The sequence below is a fragment of the Acanthochromis polyacanthus genome, chromosome 18 (assembly GCF_021347895.1).
Source record: "Acanthochromis polyacanthus isolate Apoly-LR-REF ecotype Palm Island chromosome 18, KAUST_Apoly_ChrSc, whole genome shotgun sequence".
Classification (NCBI taxonomy): Eukaryota; Metazoa; Chordata; class Actinopteri; family Pomacentridae; genus Acanthochromis; species Acanthochromis polyacanthus.
The window spans coordinates 25431173-25451210 of record NC_067130.1 but is presented as its reverse complement, the minus strand read 5'-3'; the positions used below and the strand labels follow the sequence as shown (position 1 = coordinate 25451210).

General features: G+C 37.6%; 1 protein-coding gene across 2 annotated transcripts in view; it reads left to right on the top strand.

The window, feature by feature from the left end:
* LOC110963286 (3'-5' RNA helicase YTHDC2) overlaps positions 1-20038 on the top strand; it is a 53338-nt gene that overhangs the window by 15267 nt on the left and 18033 nt on the right. For both annotated transcript variants that reach the window (XM_051938882.1, XM_051938881.1), the window contains exons 9-19: positions 2137-2244; positions 2329-2477; positions 3601-3736; positions 5123-5249; positions 7426-7491; positions 12402-12580; positions 14971-15067; positions 18422-18509; positions 18711-18791; positions 18909-18991; positions 19168-19273. In XM_051938882.1, the coding sequence (XP_051794842.1) occupies positions 2137-2244; positions 2329-2477; positions 3601-3736; positions 5123-5249; positions 7426-7491; positions 12402-12580; positions 14971-15067; positions 18422-18509; positions 18711-18791; positions 18909-18991; positions 19168-19273 (1220 nt within the window). The remainder of the gene's footprint in view (positions 1-2136; positions 2245-2328; positions 2478-3600; positions 3737-5122; positions 5250-7425; positions 7492-12401; positions 12581-14970; positions 15068-18421; positions 18510-18710; positions 18792-18908; positions 18992-19167; positions 19274-20038) is intronic.

Below are 20038 nucleotides of genomic sequence, written 5' to 3'. Positions count from 1 at the left end.
CTTGAGGCTCAACTGAAGTTTTCTGCTGATCACATGGACAAAGATAAGACTTTCTGGAGGAAAGTTCTGTGTCAGACAAAACAAAAATCGAGCTGTTTGGCCACAATGCCGAGCAATATGTTTGGAGGAGAAAAGATGAGGCCTTTGACCCCAAGAACACCATGCCTACCGTCAAGCACGGTGGTGGTAGCATTATGCTGTGGAGTTGTTTTGCTGCTCATGGAACTGGTGCTTTTCAGAGAATAAATGGGATAATGAAGAAGGAGGATTACCTTCAAATTCTTCAAGATAACCTAAAATGATCAGCCCGAAGGTTGGGTCTTGGCCACAGTTGGGTGTTCCAACAGGACAATGACCCCAAACACACATCAAAAGTGGTAATGGAATGGCTATATCAGGCTACTATTAAGGTTTTTGAATGGCCTTACAAAAGTCCTGACTTAAACCCCATTGAAAACATGTGGACTATGCTGAAGAAACAAGTCCATGTCAGAAAGCCAACAAATTTAACTGAACTGCACCGATTCTGTCAAGAGGAGCGGTCAAAGATTCAACCAGAAGCTTGTGGATGGCTGCCAAAAGCGTCTAATTAAAGTGAAAATGGCCAAGGGACCGGTAACCAAATATTAGCATTGCTGTATGTATATTTTTGACCCAGAAGATTTGGTCACTTTTTCTGTTAACCCATAATAAAATCATAAAAGAACCAAACTTCATGAATGTTTTTGTGACAAAGAAGTATCTGTTCCAGTCACTCTATCAGAGAAAAATCAGAGTTGTAGAAATAACTGGAAACTCAAGAGAGCCATGACATTATGTTCTTTACAAGTGTATGTAAACTTTTGACCTCGACTGTATCCCAATTCACATAGTGAGAGGTAATGTGCAAGACCATCTCATTCATTCACAGATCAACACAATTCTTTTATATAGCATATAATACAATGTGTGTATAAATATTAAGCTGGCAGTAGGTTTAATAGAAATAGTAAAAATAATAAATGCTAACATATATCCTGTGAACCTTGTTCCTTAAATCTGTGCTGATATCAGTTATTAAGGCTACAGCAGTTTCCTTTTACACTCTGTAGCGTTACTGCTGTTTGTCAGCATATTGGCCTTTTCGTGACAGTTGGAGACACTGCAGAGAACATCAGTTTTTATCAGCAGTGCTTTTTATTGAGATGAAGGCTTTGAAGAAAATGTGAGGTTTTAATATGCCAGTGTTTTGTAAAATGGGGTGAAAAACTGTTTAAACTGCTTCAAACTTGATTGTTTTTTTTGCTTCTTTATAGGGATGTAGCTTGCACAAACCTTTCCGACACTTTTTTTTTTATAGTACTATACACAGAAACAGATACAAAACAAGAACAACATGTGGAATGAAAGAGCAAATGTAAGTGCAGCATCGGGTCTGTTGCAACTTATGGAAAATGTCATACGAAAGTGTGTGGATGTATTTCACAGTTGAGCCAGACGATCATGGCCAAGTTATAGGCAACCACAACACTGTATGGTTGCCTGTCATGGTCTCATAGACTAGTTTGGATGGAAATAAGCAAAATGAACAGACCTCTCCAAGCAGCTATCCATTTCCGTACACATAATTTAAGATGAGAGTCTCTCAGACAGACTTTTTATTAATGGCCTTTGCCCATAGGTCTGTCTGTGGACACACCCTGAAGATTTTTTACCTTTTAGACCCAACTTAGGTGCCTGGACCTGGTATTTTTATACTCACAATGTTTTATCCACATGTTCTTTTTACACTATTCAGTCATGCACACATATTCTTTTGTGCATATGTAGACTTAGCCTAACTGATCCTTTAGTTGCTGAACTGAGAACTAAGCTAACACAGCATAGGCTTTAAAGGTGTGCAGCGAAATAAAGGAACGTAACACTCTCCAGCAAATGCAAACTTTACATGCACAATTTTACTATGATCTCTAGTAATTTCATAAATATGGGAGCGAGAGTGTGAGTCCGTTCATTTCACTGAAGGAGCAGTAAATTCCAAAGTTAAAGATGAAGCATTATTATCTCAGCCACTTAAAATGCAGTGTTTCTCTAAGGTATTATATATGGAAAGTGATGTTAATTTTTTTTAATTCACTAAAACATTTTTTTCTGTAGTTAAAGGACGGCAGTTTGAAGTAAAGGAACTCTTTTTGGAAGACATTCTGAGACTGACGGGCTATAACAATACGGACATTGGGAAATACAAGGAAGAGATGCAGACAAGTATAAAGCTTTTATTCTTTAATCCATGGTTTTGGTCTGGCGTTGTCTTAATCTCCACTGTGTTTCTCATATCTCGCTTCTCAGAAGAGAGAAAACAGAAATGTTTGACAGAGTGGTGTGACGCAGTGAAAACCCACTGTGTTGGGAAGAAACAGAAGGCTCGTGTGTTAGATCCAAGCTTTCTCCAGGAAAACAGCTGTGGAGAAGTAGAGGACAGAGCCATCCACGTGCTGGTAAACTACCTCACATGCACACACATCTATGCACTTCATCAATGAGTCCAGTTTCCCGTAGTATCTTATCAAAGCCTGAAGATGAGTAAACCACCTCTCTTATTGAAAATGTGGCCCATGCTAGCTGATCTACAGCCGACGCTTCTTTTTCCTGAAGTTCAGTACCATTTTTTTCTTTTTACAAAAAATCTTCTGTAATTATTAAGCACATCAACTTAACGAACTGTTCACTTACTGCTCTGTGCATCACACCCCTTTACAGGAGCTGTTGCATCCAGATAAACAATGAAATTCATTGTACCTGTCAGCAGTTTTTATGTTTTGGCTGATCAGTGGTTGATGAATTCTTACTTATTATAGCTAATGTCTACTCACCATATTGTAATGACCATGTGATTAACCTCTTAAGACCTGCCGTCCACAACAAATGTGGACATGTTTTTGTTTATTGATTTTTTTTTTCCAAAAGGGCATATTGTTAATACTAATAATAATACTAGTATTACTACTACTACAACTACTACTACAAATATAATAATAATAGTAATAACAATGTAAATCTAGTAAAAAAATGTAAATGTAATAAATATAATAATCAGATATTAGATATTATCCAGTTATTATATTTATTGGTTACTCCTTGTCCCAAGTAAGTAGAAAAAACTAAAATGCAAACCAAACCAAAGCTCGGGTCTTAGGAGATTAACGTCTTGTCTCAACCTCTGAATATTGCAACCTACCACCTTATCCTTAAATGGGATCTAAATTGCTTTTTCCCCCACAGTATTAGAGCTTAGATCCCTTTAAAGTTAACCTACATTTAAGTCAGAACACACTCTGTTGTATTCTTTGTAAACACATATAATATCAGGGATATCTGCTGCAAAATTTAACAGTATTGAGCATGAGCGGTTAGAAACTTGAGAAAAAGCTCATATCTACACTATGATCTTTTTTTTGTTTAATCAAAGTAGAACAATGAGTTTGTTTATAAATTTTGTTTGACATTTCCTGTAACTGAAGTGAACAGCTTGGATTTCTTATTGAGGTCCACAACAGCTTCAACAAGTTTATCAAATATCAGTCAAGTTTGCTGAGTGAACATGAGTTGTGTGTGTTACAGAATAAAAATGGTACAGAACCGCTGGAGCCATGGCTGCTTAAAGAGATGGACTCCTGCATTTCCAGCATTTTCCTGAATGAAGACCAGGATGCTTTTATTCAGCTCTTCAACCTTATCATCAATGAAAATGTTAACGGTATGACCCTCAGGGGTAGTTTCTGCTCTAATTCATTGTTCTGGAATTAGTCCATGTTTATTTAGACATGTTGAGTGTGTTCATTTTTTGAAATAGAAAATGATCAAGCTGTTTATTTTCTAATATCAGTGTCTCAAAAGAATCTTGTACAAGGACCTTGTCTGTTTGGAACAGCCTCCCAGAAAAGGACAAAGTTTGATATGAACAGAACATTTTATACAGTATGGTGAAATGTGATTGGTTATAGAACACAAACTTAGAATTCAGATATTGAAATGTGATTGGCTAAAGATGGGGAGAAACCACGGTTTAGACTGAGTTCTCCCATTAGTTGGTGTACAGATATGTCCATATTACTTGGCACACAATTCATCCAATTTCCAAGAACCGCACCCTGCAAAAAGAACCCTCCTGGAAACCTCTTCCCTCTCTCTACCTGTAAATCTATTTCTTTGTTAGCTGTGATGTGATGCGGCTAATGGTGATATCTCATAGGGAGGATGCAGGTATCTTATAGGGAGGATTATTATGGTTTCCACTCTGAAACAACCATGACTTAGTTGTTGCCTTATAAGGAAATAGGAACATACTGTGAAACAAAGGCAAATCTTTTTGGTGTGTGTATGTGTGAAAACTTTCCAACTTGACCTGTCCCTGGTTGTGTCCCTAATGTATTCAGTCCTTCAAAACCAGGAATTAATGTTCTTCCTCTGTTCCTCAGGTCAACATAACTCATACATTATTATGCAATGAATAATATTAGTATCAGTGTTATGCTACTTGTATATATGGTATCACTTTCAGGATTAAACTGGCAATTCCTTATAATAATATATAATATTAATAATAATAAATCCTAACAAACACAAATGTATAAATCTGACATGTAAACACATTAAGGTGGTGTTCTTGCTTTTAGCAGTGAATTTTTTAAAAGAAATTCACTGAGGGTGATCAGTACTTAACTCTTTACAAACAAGCATATTTCCCAAAATGTGGAACTTGTACCATTTTTTTGTAGTGGTGGTCTTGTCCTTCCCTGTATCTAAAATGGATGGATACATTAAACTCCAACTTCAGTCACAGTTTTTATTAACAGAAATGAGTTAAAGGTATTTGTGAAAATAACAGAAGTCCAAATTTTTGTTTGAATTGTCTAGAGTGTGTTCCATAGTTGTCTTTTTGTTGTGATCTTCTGATGTGACTGCTGCTTAAATGAAAACTTGAGAAAGTCAAATTAAATAAAGACGTTTCGTAATAAAACAAAATATCAAAATTTTTCCCATGAACAGATATAGGAGCTGTATACAAAAACAAGCAATGGCACAATTTCAATTTGACTTGGACGAAGGCTCTAGCTGTTTCCTCATGTATTCTTTTCTCTAGTGGACTACGCACACAGAGAGACAGGGACAACACCTCTGATGGCAGCAGCAGGTCGAGGATTCCTTACGCAAATGGAGCAGTTGCTCTGCATGGGTGCTGACATCAACATAAAGGCATCCAATGGATGGTAAGACAATGTTCAGTTAAATCAGATTACTTTCTTGTAATTGAAAATTTCCCTCTCATTCTGTACTAGATTTCCTTTCCTTGTCCATAACAAAGTGGTGGCATTTAATTCAATTCAATTTTATTTTATATCTATGGCGTCAATTACAATTCAATTTGTCTCAAGAGAAGATGGATTCAGAGGGTCAGAAGCGGTAGAGGGGGTGGTGGAGGGGGAGGGACAGGAGAAGAGAGGGGTGGGGAACAAGGAACATATATCTCACAATTGGATACATGCATGACAAGATGGATGATACAATCAAAGTGCAAGCTAGCACTGAAACTGATTCATAAGTTTACTATCATGGTGTAAGGCACTGGCATATCTAGCTGGTAGTAAAATTCAAACAATATGTAGATGAGTATATCAAGTATAGTGAGGGTGATGCAGAGTAGATTGATGGAAATGGGCAGCTGGAAGCAGTGGGCTGAAGGACAGACAGCAGCAGCATCCCACAGTGGACATGATGGAGACTAAGCCAGCTGTGGGAAAGCAACCACAGATTAGAAGCATTCAACTCTGAGACCAGGGGCACACGGAGAAAGGGGTAATAGAATGAATGCGATAATGGCATATATAGTAAATACATAGGTAATGAGAAAAGGGCTCAGTGCATCAAGAGGTCTCCCAGCAGCCTAGGCATATAGCAGCATAACTAGGGGACGTCAAAGGAGAAGTCAGTTGTGCCTCATACATGCAAACTCCAGCTGACCCCCTCAGAGTCGCTCGAGGCAGCCCTAACTATAAGCTTTGTGAAAAAAAGAATGTTTTAAGCCTGGTCTTAAAAATAGAGAGGGTGTCCACCTCCCAAATATGATCTCTCTTGCTAATTCCCGTCAGTACTCTCACTGCAGCGTTTTGGATCAACTGGAGGTGTTTCAGAGACCCATTGGGACATCCTGATAGTATGGAATTATAATAGTCTAGGGTTAGGGTTAGCCTTGTATTCCTTTGTTACAAAGGAATACAAGGCTCAACAGAGCTCTGACTCTATGTAAGCCTGGCTACAGGGCTGAAGAGAAATCTGGGGTTGTTCTTGTTCTCAAGTATTAATGATGAATAATATGCTGTCCTGGCATTATAAAGAGTTTTTTCTTTTATAAATCACTATGCTATTTTTACAAGCTGTGGGGGTAAAATTGTAATATCTGCCCTCGATGTTTTCCATTAATGGTGCTGAAGTAATTATAATTATAATTTTATTTAATATGAACAATGCGATTAACGTAGTTTCAATACAGCTCATGAATCGGATGTGTTGCATGTAGAGTTTTAGCTACGGCTAATTCTCAACTCCTGTCCCTAGTTGGGCTTTTAAAACAACCAAAACATACAAGATCACAATCCTTGAAAAGTACAATATACAAAAAACCTAAACAAGTACAACCATAACTTACAGAATTAAGTTAAAAATCCCCACAAATCTATAAAGGAAAAGAAAAAGTAAAATCTTATGAATCAATACAAATCAAATTAACTACTTAAACTACAAGACTTTAAAAATGAGTACAGCTCTGGTTTGCTTTGGCCACGCCTTCAATTTTTTTGTGAATGTTTTAAGATTAGTTACTGATTTTATTTCAGTTGGTAATATGTTCCAAAGTTTGCAACCTTTGATTGAAAAAGCAGACTGTCCAAAAGTGGTTCTGCGGCGTTGAATCCTGCAGTTTCCTTCCACTGTGCTTCTTGTTACTCTATTATTGTTCTGTCTTTGAATATATTGATGAAGAGGTTAAGGTGCAAAGCTATTGATACATTTGAATACTAATTTAAGAGAGCACAAGTGTACAAAACTGTCAAAACTCATAAGATTGTATTTTTTTGGCATATTGAAATGATGCCACCGGATAGGTTTTTTATCCATTATTTTTAGAGCGTGGTTGTATAATGAAGAAATTGTCCTTACTGTAGAAGGTGAAGCTTGAGCCCATACTATCAAACATTATGCAATCTGTGAAAAAATCATAGAGTGCCTGAAGATCTGAGCTGCTTGAGTTGGAATATAGTTTCTAAATTAATGATTTGAAATTTGAGCATTATATTTCACTGGTATACATTTTGATGCAATTTTAATAATGTAACCAAAATATAGTTGTATGAACTGCAAACTTTGATGCTTGTTTTTATCTAATTTCAGGACGGCTTCAGACTTTGCCAAACACTTTCAGCAGACAAATGCTGCGGATCTGCTCAAATCCTCCATGTAGGTGTAATGTTTACAAAACCTGTGCACCCTTCACAAAGTATTCAGACCCTGAAACTGTTTGCAGATTTTATTGTATTTACTTTTAAATGGAAAGAATTGGCATTTCACCCAACAATCTTCATTCAGTAACTCATTCTGACAAAGTGAAAGGACATTTTTTTAGAATGTTTTTGCATATTCATTCAAATGTAAACTTACTTCACTACTACATCTTGCCATTGTGTAGGACAGAGTAGTTTTAGAGTGTAAAATTGAGCTGGTCAGCTCTAGCTGTAGCACATGGTAGAGAGGTAGGTGTTGGGCGGGGACGTAATAGATCCGCACAGTCTAGATGGAAACAATACTGCAGAGTTATGTCTAAATCATTTTAAGGCATGAAGGAATTATTTAAGGGAACAAATTTATATATACAGTGGTGGAAAAAAATTTTTTTTCGGACACCCCATGCATTTGTGAAATATTGCATTAAGAATCATTCTTAGGTCTTCAAGTGTACTTTCTTTTAGAGCCAAAATACTAAACGAATCCTAAAAAAGCCATTAAAAACTTTAAACTGATTGGTTCCACAAGAAATCTTGACGATTGTGTCATTTTGGAACCAGTGATCCACTAATGAAGGTTGTGCTTTTTATTAAAAGACACAGTTTTTGTTGCCATGCTTCGTGTCTATGTAAAGCCAGCATATTTGAAAGTTCTTCAAAGACAAGAATGGCTAAAACAAGAAACTTAATGCAGGAAACCCACCTGAAGATACAGATCCTCAGCCAAGAAGGGTACAGCTTCTGCCAGATAGCCAGGAAGTGCAGATGCTGTCCTTCAATAGTACAGTGGATACACTCTGCAGAAATACAGATGAACCAACAGCTTGGAAGACAAACCAAGATCTGAGCGTCTCAGGGTTTCTTTAGCAAGAAATGACCACATCCTGATCCACATGTGCTGGGAAAACCGCTGAATGACGTCACAGGAGCTTCAGCAGCACTGGTCAAGCCAAACTGGTGTCCAGTGTTCCACCTTCACTGTACGTGGCTGACTTTTAGATGATGGCTTATGGTCCTACAAGGCTGTGAGGAAGCCCCTGATCAATGAGAGACAGCACACAAGAACTGTACAGACAGGAATTGGAAGAAGATTCTTTGGTCAGATGAGTCCAGTTTCCAGCTGAGTCATTCCATCTCATTTCAACAAATCTGAGGAAATTTTGTTGCATGACCTCCTCTGATCATCTCCAAACTTTTTTTTTAACTATCCCAACATAAGAATAGATTACTTGCAAAGTTTTAACATCATATGATTGCTATTTGCTAAGTTATAAAATATTTAAATCCCTATTTTTCCACTCGGAAATTGATATTTTAGGTAGAAAGGCTTGATTTAGGAAGATAATACTGGGAACTGACTGATGATATAGACTTACAAGTGATCTGAAGGGTTCAAACACCTTAACAATAGAGCAGGAAAAAAAAATTTGGAATGAATATACCCATTTCTCTGTGGTACAGGGCAATTTAAAAATTTGGCGAAAATGGCATTTTTCAAGAATTTAGGCATTTTTTTCACAAATTTTAATAAGTAACAAGGTTCATATGTTATAAAAATCTCAAAGTACCTTAAAAGTTCTCTCTAACCTAAAAATATCCAAGAGCTAGCTAGTCTCCTTAGACCTCAAAACGATGCCTATTTATGAAACAGACTGAAAAACACCATACATATATTGGCACAGAAACCAATGTGGGACATGGAGTAGAAACATGAAACTTTGTCTGTATAACAATAAACATCCGAATAATTGATATCTGAAGTATCAACATTGTTTCTTGAATCCTTCATGGCCAATTTAACCAAGAAATGCACTATGTTTTATAGGCGTTTTTTTAGGAATTCTAACTAATATATTGCAGTTAAAATGAGTTATATTGCCTTAGGTCCCATGTAAAACATGTAATTTGTCCCCAACTTATCACACCACTATTTCTGTCCTTTGAACTGCTTGAATTTCTCTGAAATCAGGCCATCATCTGCACCAGATATGTGGTACTGTCCACCACGGCGTGTTGAAGGAGCAGTGATTGGACAGAGGATGTGGGCTGTAGGCACCCACACTATGTCATCCTTTCTAGGCCATGTGAACTTCTTGCTGGGACCTTTTGGGTGCATGAATTTCACTTGCAAATCTTCAAATTCAGCTGATAAGTCAAATACGATACCGAGGCTGTCCTGAGAATGCAGTCTGGGAGTGATGCCATTTCTTCTTATTCAGTTACTGTATGAAAGAAAAAACAATGTCTATATAATAATTAACTTCAGATATGCCCTTTGTAACTTATACTACGATGCTGATGCTTCAGATTCATCTTTCATCTTTAGTTGGTCATGTAAATGGTTCCTAAAAACAAAAACGAGGATCAAAATGTATAGTAAATTGATTCAGCAGTTGCTCATCTTTGGCACAAGAAACAAATATGAAAGTAAGTTCACACATACTTCACACATACTAGTTCCTCCAAAAAAAATTTGAACCGCGTACCATGTATCCCACATGCACTTTTTAATGCCTAAAGTTAGGCTATTTTGGGTCTACACCTGAGTTCAACAGCCTATAAATCAATAAATAAGCTTTATTTTAATGTTTTAAAACTTTTACCTTATGCAACTTTCATTAGTAAAGAAGAAAATTCATTCTTTCAATGTCTTTTCACAAGAATAAGTCCTAAAATAGAGGCATGAAAAACCCAAAATAAAGTCGCCCATGAAATAATAAGGATATTTTGGGAAATTCCACAGTCCAGTATTTTTTTATTTTCATTCATTTCTATACTTTTCTCACCAGAAGGGTAAAAGTTCTGGAAGGGGAAAAAATTCTGACCATGTAAAAGGAGTATAAATTGCTTTTTTTAGTAGTTTAAAACCCTAAAATCATAGGCGAGGATTAAGTTTGGACTGACTATGGGTATTAGATTAGATCATTACTGCTTATACTGTATGTTTATAACCATAATACTTTGCATTTGTTCATAAAATTACCCAAATAAAGCCCAAAAAATTTTTTGGGAGGATCTGAGAAAGTGGTGCAACAAGCATTTGTTGAATTGACATGGAATGACTCAGCTTTATTTTCCCCCTGCTAATGTGAAGGTACGCAGAAGGCTAGACAAAGCATTATCTCCAGCATGTACAGTGCCTACTGTCAAACATGGTGGAGGCAGTATCATGGTTTGGGGATGCATGAGTGCTGCTGGTGTTGGTCATCTCACTGTCTGTGATGGCACATTGAACTCTGTCAAGTATTGTGCCATTCTTGAAACCCACATGCTGCCTTTGCATGTACACTGTTCTGCTGACCTCAAAACTGGATGTTTCAACAAGATAATGACCCTTGCCACACATCCAGGACCAGCAGAAATTGGCTGCAGGAGCACAGTGTTCAGGTCTTGGAATGGCCAGCTCAAGTCCCAGACATGAGCCTCATTGAAAATCTGTGGTGGATTATCAGAAGGTCTGTTTCAAAGCGTAAACCAAAGAATTTAGAAGAATTAAAAGCAGAAATTCAAGAAGAATGGGATATGAATACCCCCCAGCAGTTTGAAAGGCTCATGGGGACATACCAGCCAGGATTAGAGCTCTACTGCAGGCTATTAATTTGCTGATGTAATGGTTTATTTATTATTTGTTCAGTTTTGAGCACATTCTCTTTCATTTGTTGAGTTTGATACCAACAATGTTGAGAATTGACATATTGAAACTGTCAGGAATTTAGTTTTGTTAATTTTTCTCGTAAACAAAAAAATATATAAATTGTATTATTTTGTGTCTAATGCAGCCAATCCTTTTGAATGACAAAAAACATTTTTCTGTAAATATTTCTTGATAACATTTGAGATTATGCAAAATTTTAGGGGTATCCGAAAACGTTTTTCTGCCATTGGTTGTACTTTGATACACACAGATGAATTTAATGTACAAGAATAATAAGATGATTGTAATTGACCAGAAAGGAACTTAAATTGTCATTGAGATGTGTCTAGTACCTGACTGCAGTGTATCTAAAGGCCTTACAGTTAACGTTGCATATCAGGGGAAAAAAACAGGGCCATGAAGTTCAAAGAAACCTCTGTAGACCTCCATGTTAAAATGGTGAGACATAGATCAGACAGGGCTATCAAGCCATTTTTGTAGTTGTGAGTGTACACAGGAAAAAAAAAAAGGTCTCTGTAACTGTCAAATGGAGGACGTTAGGAACCACCAGAACTCTTCCTAGATTTGGCTGCCTGGCCAAGTGAGAAACCAAGCAAGAAGAGACTTGGTCAAGAAGGCAAACAAAAATCATCTCTCTGATTCACCAGGACATGCAGTCCATTAATTTAACAGCAGTTTAATGTTTCAGCTCCACATTTAAATACACACTCATGTCAGGTTTCTGTAAAAGTCGCACTGGCAGTGTTATGAGGTCAGACCTTTGAACATTTCCTTGTGACAGTCAGCACTGCCCAAGTCTAAACTGAACCATCACAATTATGAATGGACATGCACAAGCAGCAGTGCTTTGAGTTATACGGAGTGATTTCAGATTAAATTTTTCCAGAGACTTTCCATCCAGTCTGACAGAACCTAACCAAATCTTCATGAAAAATGGGATGAACTGGCCAAATTCAGGTGTATAAAGCTTATAGGGACTTGGCAAAGAATACTTTTAAGTTGTAACTGCTGCAGAAGGGGATTCTACATAGTTCAGTTAATGGTCTGCAAACCTTTGTACAGAATGATTCTTAATAAATTTCATGTTTCGACTTATTCATGTCAATTTTAGTAACTGAACTTTGTAAAGGTTTACAATACTTCAAAGTGTGAAAAAGTGAACAGATCTGAATACTTTCTGAAATTACTGTATTGTTGTTGTTACTGTGCAGTCCTTTGGGAGAAGTTACCAACCTGGATGAGCTGGCTCTGGTGCAGCGTGGCACTGCAGAGATGAGCACTGATGAGCATGAGCTGCTCAAACTGTACCACCACAAATTTGACGATCAGTTCGTTGACCTGGATCTCATCATGGATCTGCTGCACAACATCTGCTCCACCACCAATGATGGTGAGATTAGTTAGATAGATAGATAGATAGATTAAACCTTTATTAATCCCACAGCAGGGAAATTTACATTGTACAGCAGCAAATAGAACACTTATTTACAGCAAGGTTTTTATGTAATTGCACAGCATCAGTATTTACTTTTTTTTTATTGCATAACACAGACTTTAACTGCATAGTTACGCACTCACCGGCCACTTTATTAATTATGCCTATTCAATTGCTAAATAAATCAGCCAGTCACAAGACAACTTGTTGAAGTTCAAACCGCGTTTCAGAATGAGAAAGAAAGTGCATTTTAAGTGACTTTGAACATGGTGTGGTTGTTGGTGCCAGACATAATTCCATATACACACGTGGACAAAATTGTTGGTACCCCTCAGTTAAAGAAGGAAAAACCCACAATTCTCACTGAAATCACTTGAAACTCACAAAAGTAACAATAAATAAAAATTTATTGAAAATTAAATAATCAAAAACAGCCATTACTTTTGAATTGTTGATTAACATAATTATTTAAAAAAACAAACTAATGAAACAGGCCTGGACAAAAATGATGGTACCTCTATAAAAGATTGAAAACTATTTGACCAGAGTGACATGATTAACTCAGGTGTGTCATTTAATTGACATCACAGGTGTTTCCAAACTCATAATCAGTCAGTCTGCCTATTTAAAGGGAGACAAGTAGTCACCCTGCTGTTTGGTGAAAAGGTGTGTACCACACTGAACATGGACAACAGAAAGCGAAGGAGAGAATTGTCCCAGGACATCCGAAAAAAAATGATAGACAAACATCTTAAAGGTAAAGGCTATAAGACCATCTCTAAACAGCTTGAAGTTCCTGTGACAACAGTGGCTCATATTATTCAGAAGTTCAAGACCCACGGGACAGTAGCCAACCTCCCTGGATGTGGCCGCAAGAGGAAAATTGATGACAAATTGAAGAGACGGATCGTTGGAATTGTATCCAAAGAGCCCAGAGCAACCTCCAAAGAAATTAAAGGTGAACTCCAAGGCCAAGGTACATCAGTGTCAGATCGCACCATTCGTCGTTGTTTGAGCCAAAGTGGACTTCATGGGAGACGACCAAGGAGGACACCACTGCTGAAAAAAACTCATAAAAAAGCCAGACTGGAATTTGCAAAAATGCATGTTGACAAGCCACAAAGCTTCTGGGAGAATGTCCTTTGGACAGATGAGACCAAACTGGAGCTTTTTGGTAAGGCACATCAACTCTATGTTCATAGACTCAAAAAGCAAGCATACGAAGAAAAGAACACTGTCCCTACGGTGAAACATGGAGGAGGCTCAGTAATGTTTTGGGGCAGCTTTGCTGCATCTGGCACAGGGTGTCTTGAAAGTGTGCAAGGTACGATGAAATCTGAAGACTATCAAGGCATTCTGGAGAGAAATGTGCTGCCTAGTGTCAGAAAGCTTGGTCTCAGTCGCAGGTCATGGGTCTTCCAACAGGACAACGATCCAAAACACACAGCCAAAAACACCCAAGAATGGCTGAGAGAAAAGCGTTGGACTATTCTAAAGTGGCCTTCTATGAGCCCAGATCTGAATCCCATTGAACATATGTGGAAGGAGCTGAAACATGCCATTTGGAGAAGACACCCATCAAACCTGAGACAACTGGAGCTGTTTGCTCATGAGGAGTGGGCCAAAATACCTGTTGACAGCTGCAGAACGCTCATTGACAAATACAGAAATCGTTTAATTGCAGTGATTGCCTCAAAAGGTTGTGCAACAAAATATTAAGTTATGGGTACCATCATTTTTGTCCAGCCCTATTTCATTAGTTTGTTTTTTTTAAATAATTATGTTAATCAACAATTCAAAAGTGATGGCAGATTTTGATTATTTAATTTTCAATAAATTTTTATTTATTGTTACTTTTGTGAGTTTCAAGTGATTTCAGTGAGAATTGTGGGTTTTTCCTTCTTTAACTGAGGGGTACCAACAATTTTGTCCACGTGTGTATCTACTTTTATAGTTTTGATGTCTTCAGTGTTAATCTACAATGTGTAAAATAATTAAATGCATATGAACAGTCTCTCAGTGAGCACGCCGGCCAGAAGATACTGAAAACTTTGCTCAGGCCTGTTGGACATTTATAAAATGATTGCAAGAGCTTGACTTTTTTCCGCACAATAATGGCAGCTCATCTTCCCCTTGGACTTGTAACATTTCTGACATATTATGATAGATTGGATGCAGCTGGCCGTAGCATCAGTTGATGGGAAAGTAATCCCCTTCCCAACTCAAAAGACAGTTTTTTAGAAAGTAAGAGGTGATGTGCCAGGTGGAGTTGAAGAAAACATGTCTACACGGCAGCCATTTTTCCAGAACTGACTGAATGTTGCCCTTTATCTTTTGGTCTTCAGGTGCTGTCCTGATTTTTCTTCCTGGATATGATGAAATCGTAGCACTCAGGGACCGCATCCTATATGACGATAAGAGATTCTTCACCCACTCTGACAGGTAAAATGCTTCCGTGTCTTTGGTAGAAAATTATAAAGTAAAGACTCAACTCTAAATGAATCTTGAATAGAAATTAACAGTTTTGTATAGAATTTGACTGGTGATTTATGTCTGTTGACCATTGAAACTGCCTCTATGAATCTCTTCCTTTTTATTTAGATAGGAGCCTGGTCTTGTTAACCCAGAATAACTGCCATAAGGCATTGCTAAGATGGACCCAAGTGACAAGACTTTCTTTAGGGGACTTTGCTTGCTCTCTATTCCAGGTGTAATTTCAAATCACAGTGGATCCATGAATATTACCAGATGGTTGTGTTTAATTCTCATGGCACATATGCTATTATCTCTGTGTTTATACATCGTAACTGATTTTCTTCAATTCTGGATAACTGAGCATTTTGTCTAGTCTGCTGTTTATTTGGCTTTTGGGGACTTTAATTAAAGGTCAGTCAAAAGATCACAGAGTACACAAACTTTAGTTAAACCCCTGGAGTCAAATGAAATGAATGTACTAGATGTGGAACTCTAAGAAGATAACATAAAGGCCATTCAAGATTTACTATGAAAGCAGGAAAAGGCTCTGGCTGCTTGCCTCAATTGTTTTGCGCGTGTCCTCATTTCCCTAAGAGTAAAAATTACACACAACCCCTAACCAGATTTAGGGTACCATGACATGTCTAAATAAACCAGAATAATTTTATAATCCTCTGAACCTCATGCAGTTTCTGACCGTTTTTGCTCCTATCAGATTTTCCTCATAGTGGGCTTATTTTTCACAGCTGTGTAAAGTCCTGCACATCTATAGAAACAAGACAAACAAGGATAAAAGATTATGTAAATCAGAAATGTCTTGTGTGGAGTATGACACAGTTATGATACCATAAATTATAAAAACGCCAAAAAGGAAAATTTCTTAGATACTTCGTTCTTAGTTTTTTTAGAAAAAAATAGAAATACTATTCACTACATTTTTACAGGTGCCCACAGTTGTAACCAATACTAGAAAAACAATGATGCCACTCTATACTATAGATGTTTTTTGTTGTTTTTTTTTACACATCTTTAATGTGTTCCCAAACTTGTCTCCTTTCTGTTTAGTGTAAAAACAGCCTGCAGGTTAGCTGAAAAGTCCTAGAGTTTCTGACATGTGATTGTTGGTCACAGCTAGGCACTGGAGTGCAGGATTTAGTGCAAATGGTTTATTTTTGGAAAACATCTCATTGTGACATGTATCTATGAAAAAGTAGATTTTGATGAAATACAGTTGTCCCTCGCCATATCGCGGGTCACTTTTCGTGGTCTCACTCCTCCATCTCCTGTTTGTAGCAGCGTTCAGCATCCCACCTTGTGTATTTCACATAGACATCTGATCGCTGCGCATACTGTTGCTCTGCGGTGATGTGCGGTGTGAGGGGAGGGTTTATAAAGCCCTAACATGTATTTCAACAAGAAAAGCACTCAGAGAGCACAGCACTCCACCAAGACTGTTCATTCCCTGACCTTGCGCTGAACATAGTCATGCCTTATGGACGTGTACATCATGTACGGATAACGAATCGCCCGACCTAAATATGTAGCATGCGGCGGGAAATGAAGGGACTCCGAAACAAAACCACAATTTAATCAATTGTTCCTTGTATCATTTCTGATAAGTCGGCAGTGGTGGATTTGTAGTGGAATCGCAATCGTGATCGTCAGTAGGCGACTGACATAGCATTCGCTTGTTGTCTTAGTTACAGCAACGCCATGCGGGTCGCTATGTTTCGCAGTGGGAAATCCTTAAGATATCCGTGGATCCAGACTATAAGCCACATCACTGCCAAAATCTCGTGAGATGGTCCCTGTGCCATTTCTGACCTTCCCTGAAAATTTCATCCAAATTCATTATTCCATTTTTGAATGATGTTGCACACTGACAGACAGATTCACAGACAAATGCATGCCAATCGTCACATAACTCCACCGCATTCCTTGGCAGAGGACATAACAACAACATAAATATTGTAGTATTGGATTTGTGTATGATAGTGTTCATTTGCATTATTTTGTTTATTTTTTGTTTTTTATTTATGTTGTGCCTTGGATCTTTTTTCATTGATTATTTGCTCAGATATTTTGTTGTTTTATGTTTGCTTATTGCCCCGCTCGGCGTTCCAGATGTTGGTTCCGCATTCTTGTTGTTTTTTTGTACAGCTGATTAAATTGTGGTACTGCGGGGGAGTTGGTAACAACGGTCCGTGTTTGTTGTGCTGAGCGGTGAATCAAACCTGCAGAGAACTGTCCTGTAGTGTTGGGGATGTTTAGCATGAAGCAAAAGATATGAGCATAAAAACGCAAGATAATTGTAACCCGCCTGATCCAAAGCCCTAGAGATGGGTCAGTGGACCAATATTTTAGGGTTATAATATGGTTGCTACTTCACGAATTTTCATCTATGGCGGGGGGCCTCGAATGTAACCGCTGCGATAGATGAAGGACCACTGTACTGTGATTTTAAGTTTACATTCTCCCAGCGAAAAAACATGTCACTTATAAGTAGATCTCAGACTGGGAAAGTTGAATATGTAATACTTCTTTGTGTTTTTACAGTTTATGGCTGATAAATGGCACAGTTTTGTTGATTTCTTTTGTTAAACCCTTAAGCTTCAGTGTACCGCCGGCGGTACACCTACTAATTTGCATAGGAATTTCAAGAATGTCCGACGGCTGCAAACACGATTATACAAACACTATACGCCGATGGAAAGCTTAGATTCTCATGAATCCGCCGGTATAAACCACTTTCAGATGCGATTACCACAGCGGGTGAGAAAAACACATTTGTCCGACAAAAACGAATATTCATCCCTCCGTTCTCTATACACGGCTTCAACGCACACAGCGCGACTCACATTTCTGGGTTTATTATTACACACAAAAAAAAAGATTCCACAAAAAACGGCCATAATCCAACCTTTTACATCCAGATGACACAAGCCAGTAAACTATTTTGTCCAAAACATGTCCTGAAGTCGGTATAAAATCCCCGAATCGGTCATTTTCAAGGAAATGCACCTCGCGATGCCCGTCCAATATTCCCTGTATTTTTCGTAATTTTTTTTATTTAAAAATAGAATATTAGCGATTTTTTTTGTACTGAAAACGGCTGGAATTGACTGAAGCTTAAAGGGTTAAAACAAAACATAACATGCCTTTCAAACCTATCAGTTGGTTTGGGGGTTCAAATGACAACACACACACATTTTTTAATATCATAATTTATCATTTTCATTGTTTTTGCTGTTATGTAAATTGTTCAAAGTATAGATTAGATGGTAACTAACTATATTGTTTGTCTGATGTGCTGTCTCTTAGGTACCAGGTCTTCACTCTCCATTCAGACATGCAGACTTTGGATCAGAAAAAAGCCATGAAGACCTCTCCACCTGGTGTCAGAAAGATCGTGAGTCACTGTTGTTAGTGGCTTTTTATCACGTCATTTCAGTTCATTCTTAATGAAATGCAGTAAATTGGGACAACTTGTATAGAATTGTGCACATTCTGGAGAAAACCCTTTCTTTCTAAAAGCATTCAAATATTCTTAAACACTGAAGAGCAAGACACACCAACAGCAGCAAACTCTTCATGGCGTTTTTTCTTTCAGATTCTTTCCACTAACATCGCTGAGACAAGCATCACCATCAATGATGTGGTCTTCGTCATTGATTCGGGAAAGGTCAAAGAGGTGCAGTAACTGTTGAAGAGTTGGATTTACAATAGAACAGTAGCACTAAGACTAACAGTTGATGGAAATTCAGGTGGCTAGTAATTAACTAATAAATGTGCTTTTTTGTTGTTGTAGAAGTCTTTTGATCCCCTCAGTCATGTTTCCATGTTAAAGACAGTTTGGATCTCTAAAGCCAGCTCTCTGCAAAGGAAAGGAAGGTAACATTAACGTTGTCTCTTATTTTTAATCTCTGAAAAAAATGATAAATCTTACAACTCACTACATATTTTATGCTTGTGACGAAATGTGAAAGCTTCTGTTACAGAAGAAATTACTTTCTACCCTCTGTTATTAATCTTTCTGTGGATCCATTGATCATGTGACATGTCCTCAGAGCGGGGCGCTGCAGACCAGGGATCTGCTTCCATCTCTTCAGTCGGCTCAGGTTCAACAACATGCTTGAATTCCAGGTTCCACAGCTGCTGAGGATGCCACTGCAGGTAGACACAGCTGTATTCAACTGTTAAAAATGTTTTGACAAACACTGACTTTACAGCTTTGCATAATATGATGATAAATCATTTTCAAATATTTTTAGTTTAGTGCAGTTTCTGCAGTTTACTTGTGCATCATAGTATTGTGCCTTTACACTATCTGTTTTTTTGCTAATTTTTCAGAACAATATAATCTGTAATTCTTTAGAACCAGCACAACCATTGCAAGAAATAGAGAGAACTAAAATTGTCTTGTGTGCAGTATGAAACAGTTATGTCAATCAAAAAAGAAAAAAAATTGAATTTCTTTGACTATTGGAAAATTTTAAAGAAAAACATGAATTAAAATATAACTTTAGCCACAGGTGTCACCAACACTGTAAATAAATGGTCACTCTTCATGCTATACGTATTTCACTGCTTGCATTTCAAACATTTGTTTCCATCGCCGTCTCCCCTCTGCTCTGTGTAAGCACAGACTGCAGTTCAGCCAAAAAGTGTCTGATTTATTATCATGTGACTGTTGTAGCTGAGTTCCTAACTGCTTCTCAGTTGCGCCAAGCAGCATAGATTTTTTTTCTTTGAGAGAAAATTTGTCAGGTATGGCTAAGATTAGTTTTCATTTATTACTTTCCTTTCCCTATTAGCAAGCACTGCTGTCGGAAAGTTTGAGACCTCTGGCTGCATTGTTAAAAAGATAACTTTAAGTTAGAGCAGCTAGTCATAAATATTGCAAGTTGTATGTACATAGCCTCTGAAGGGGAATTAACT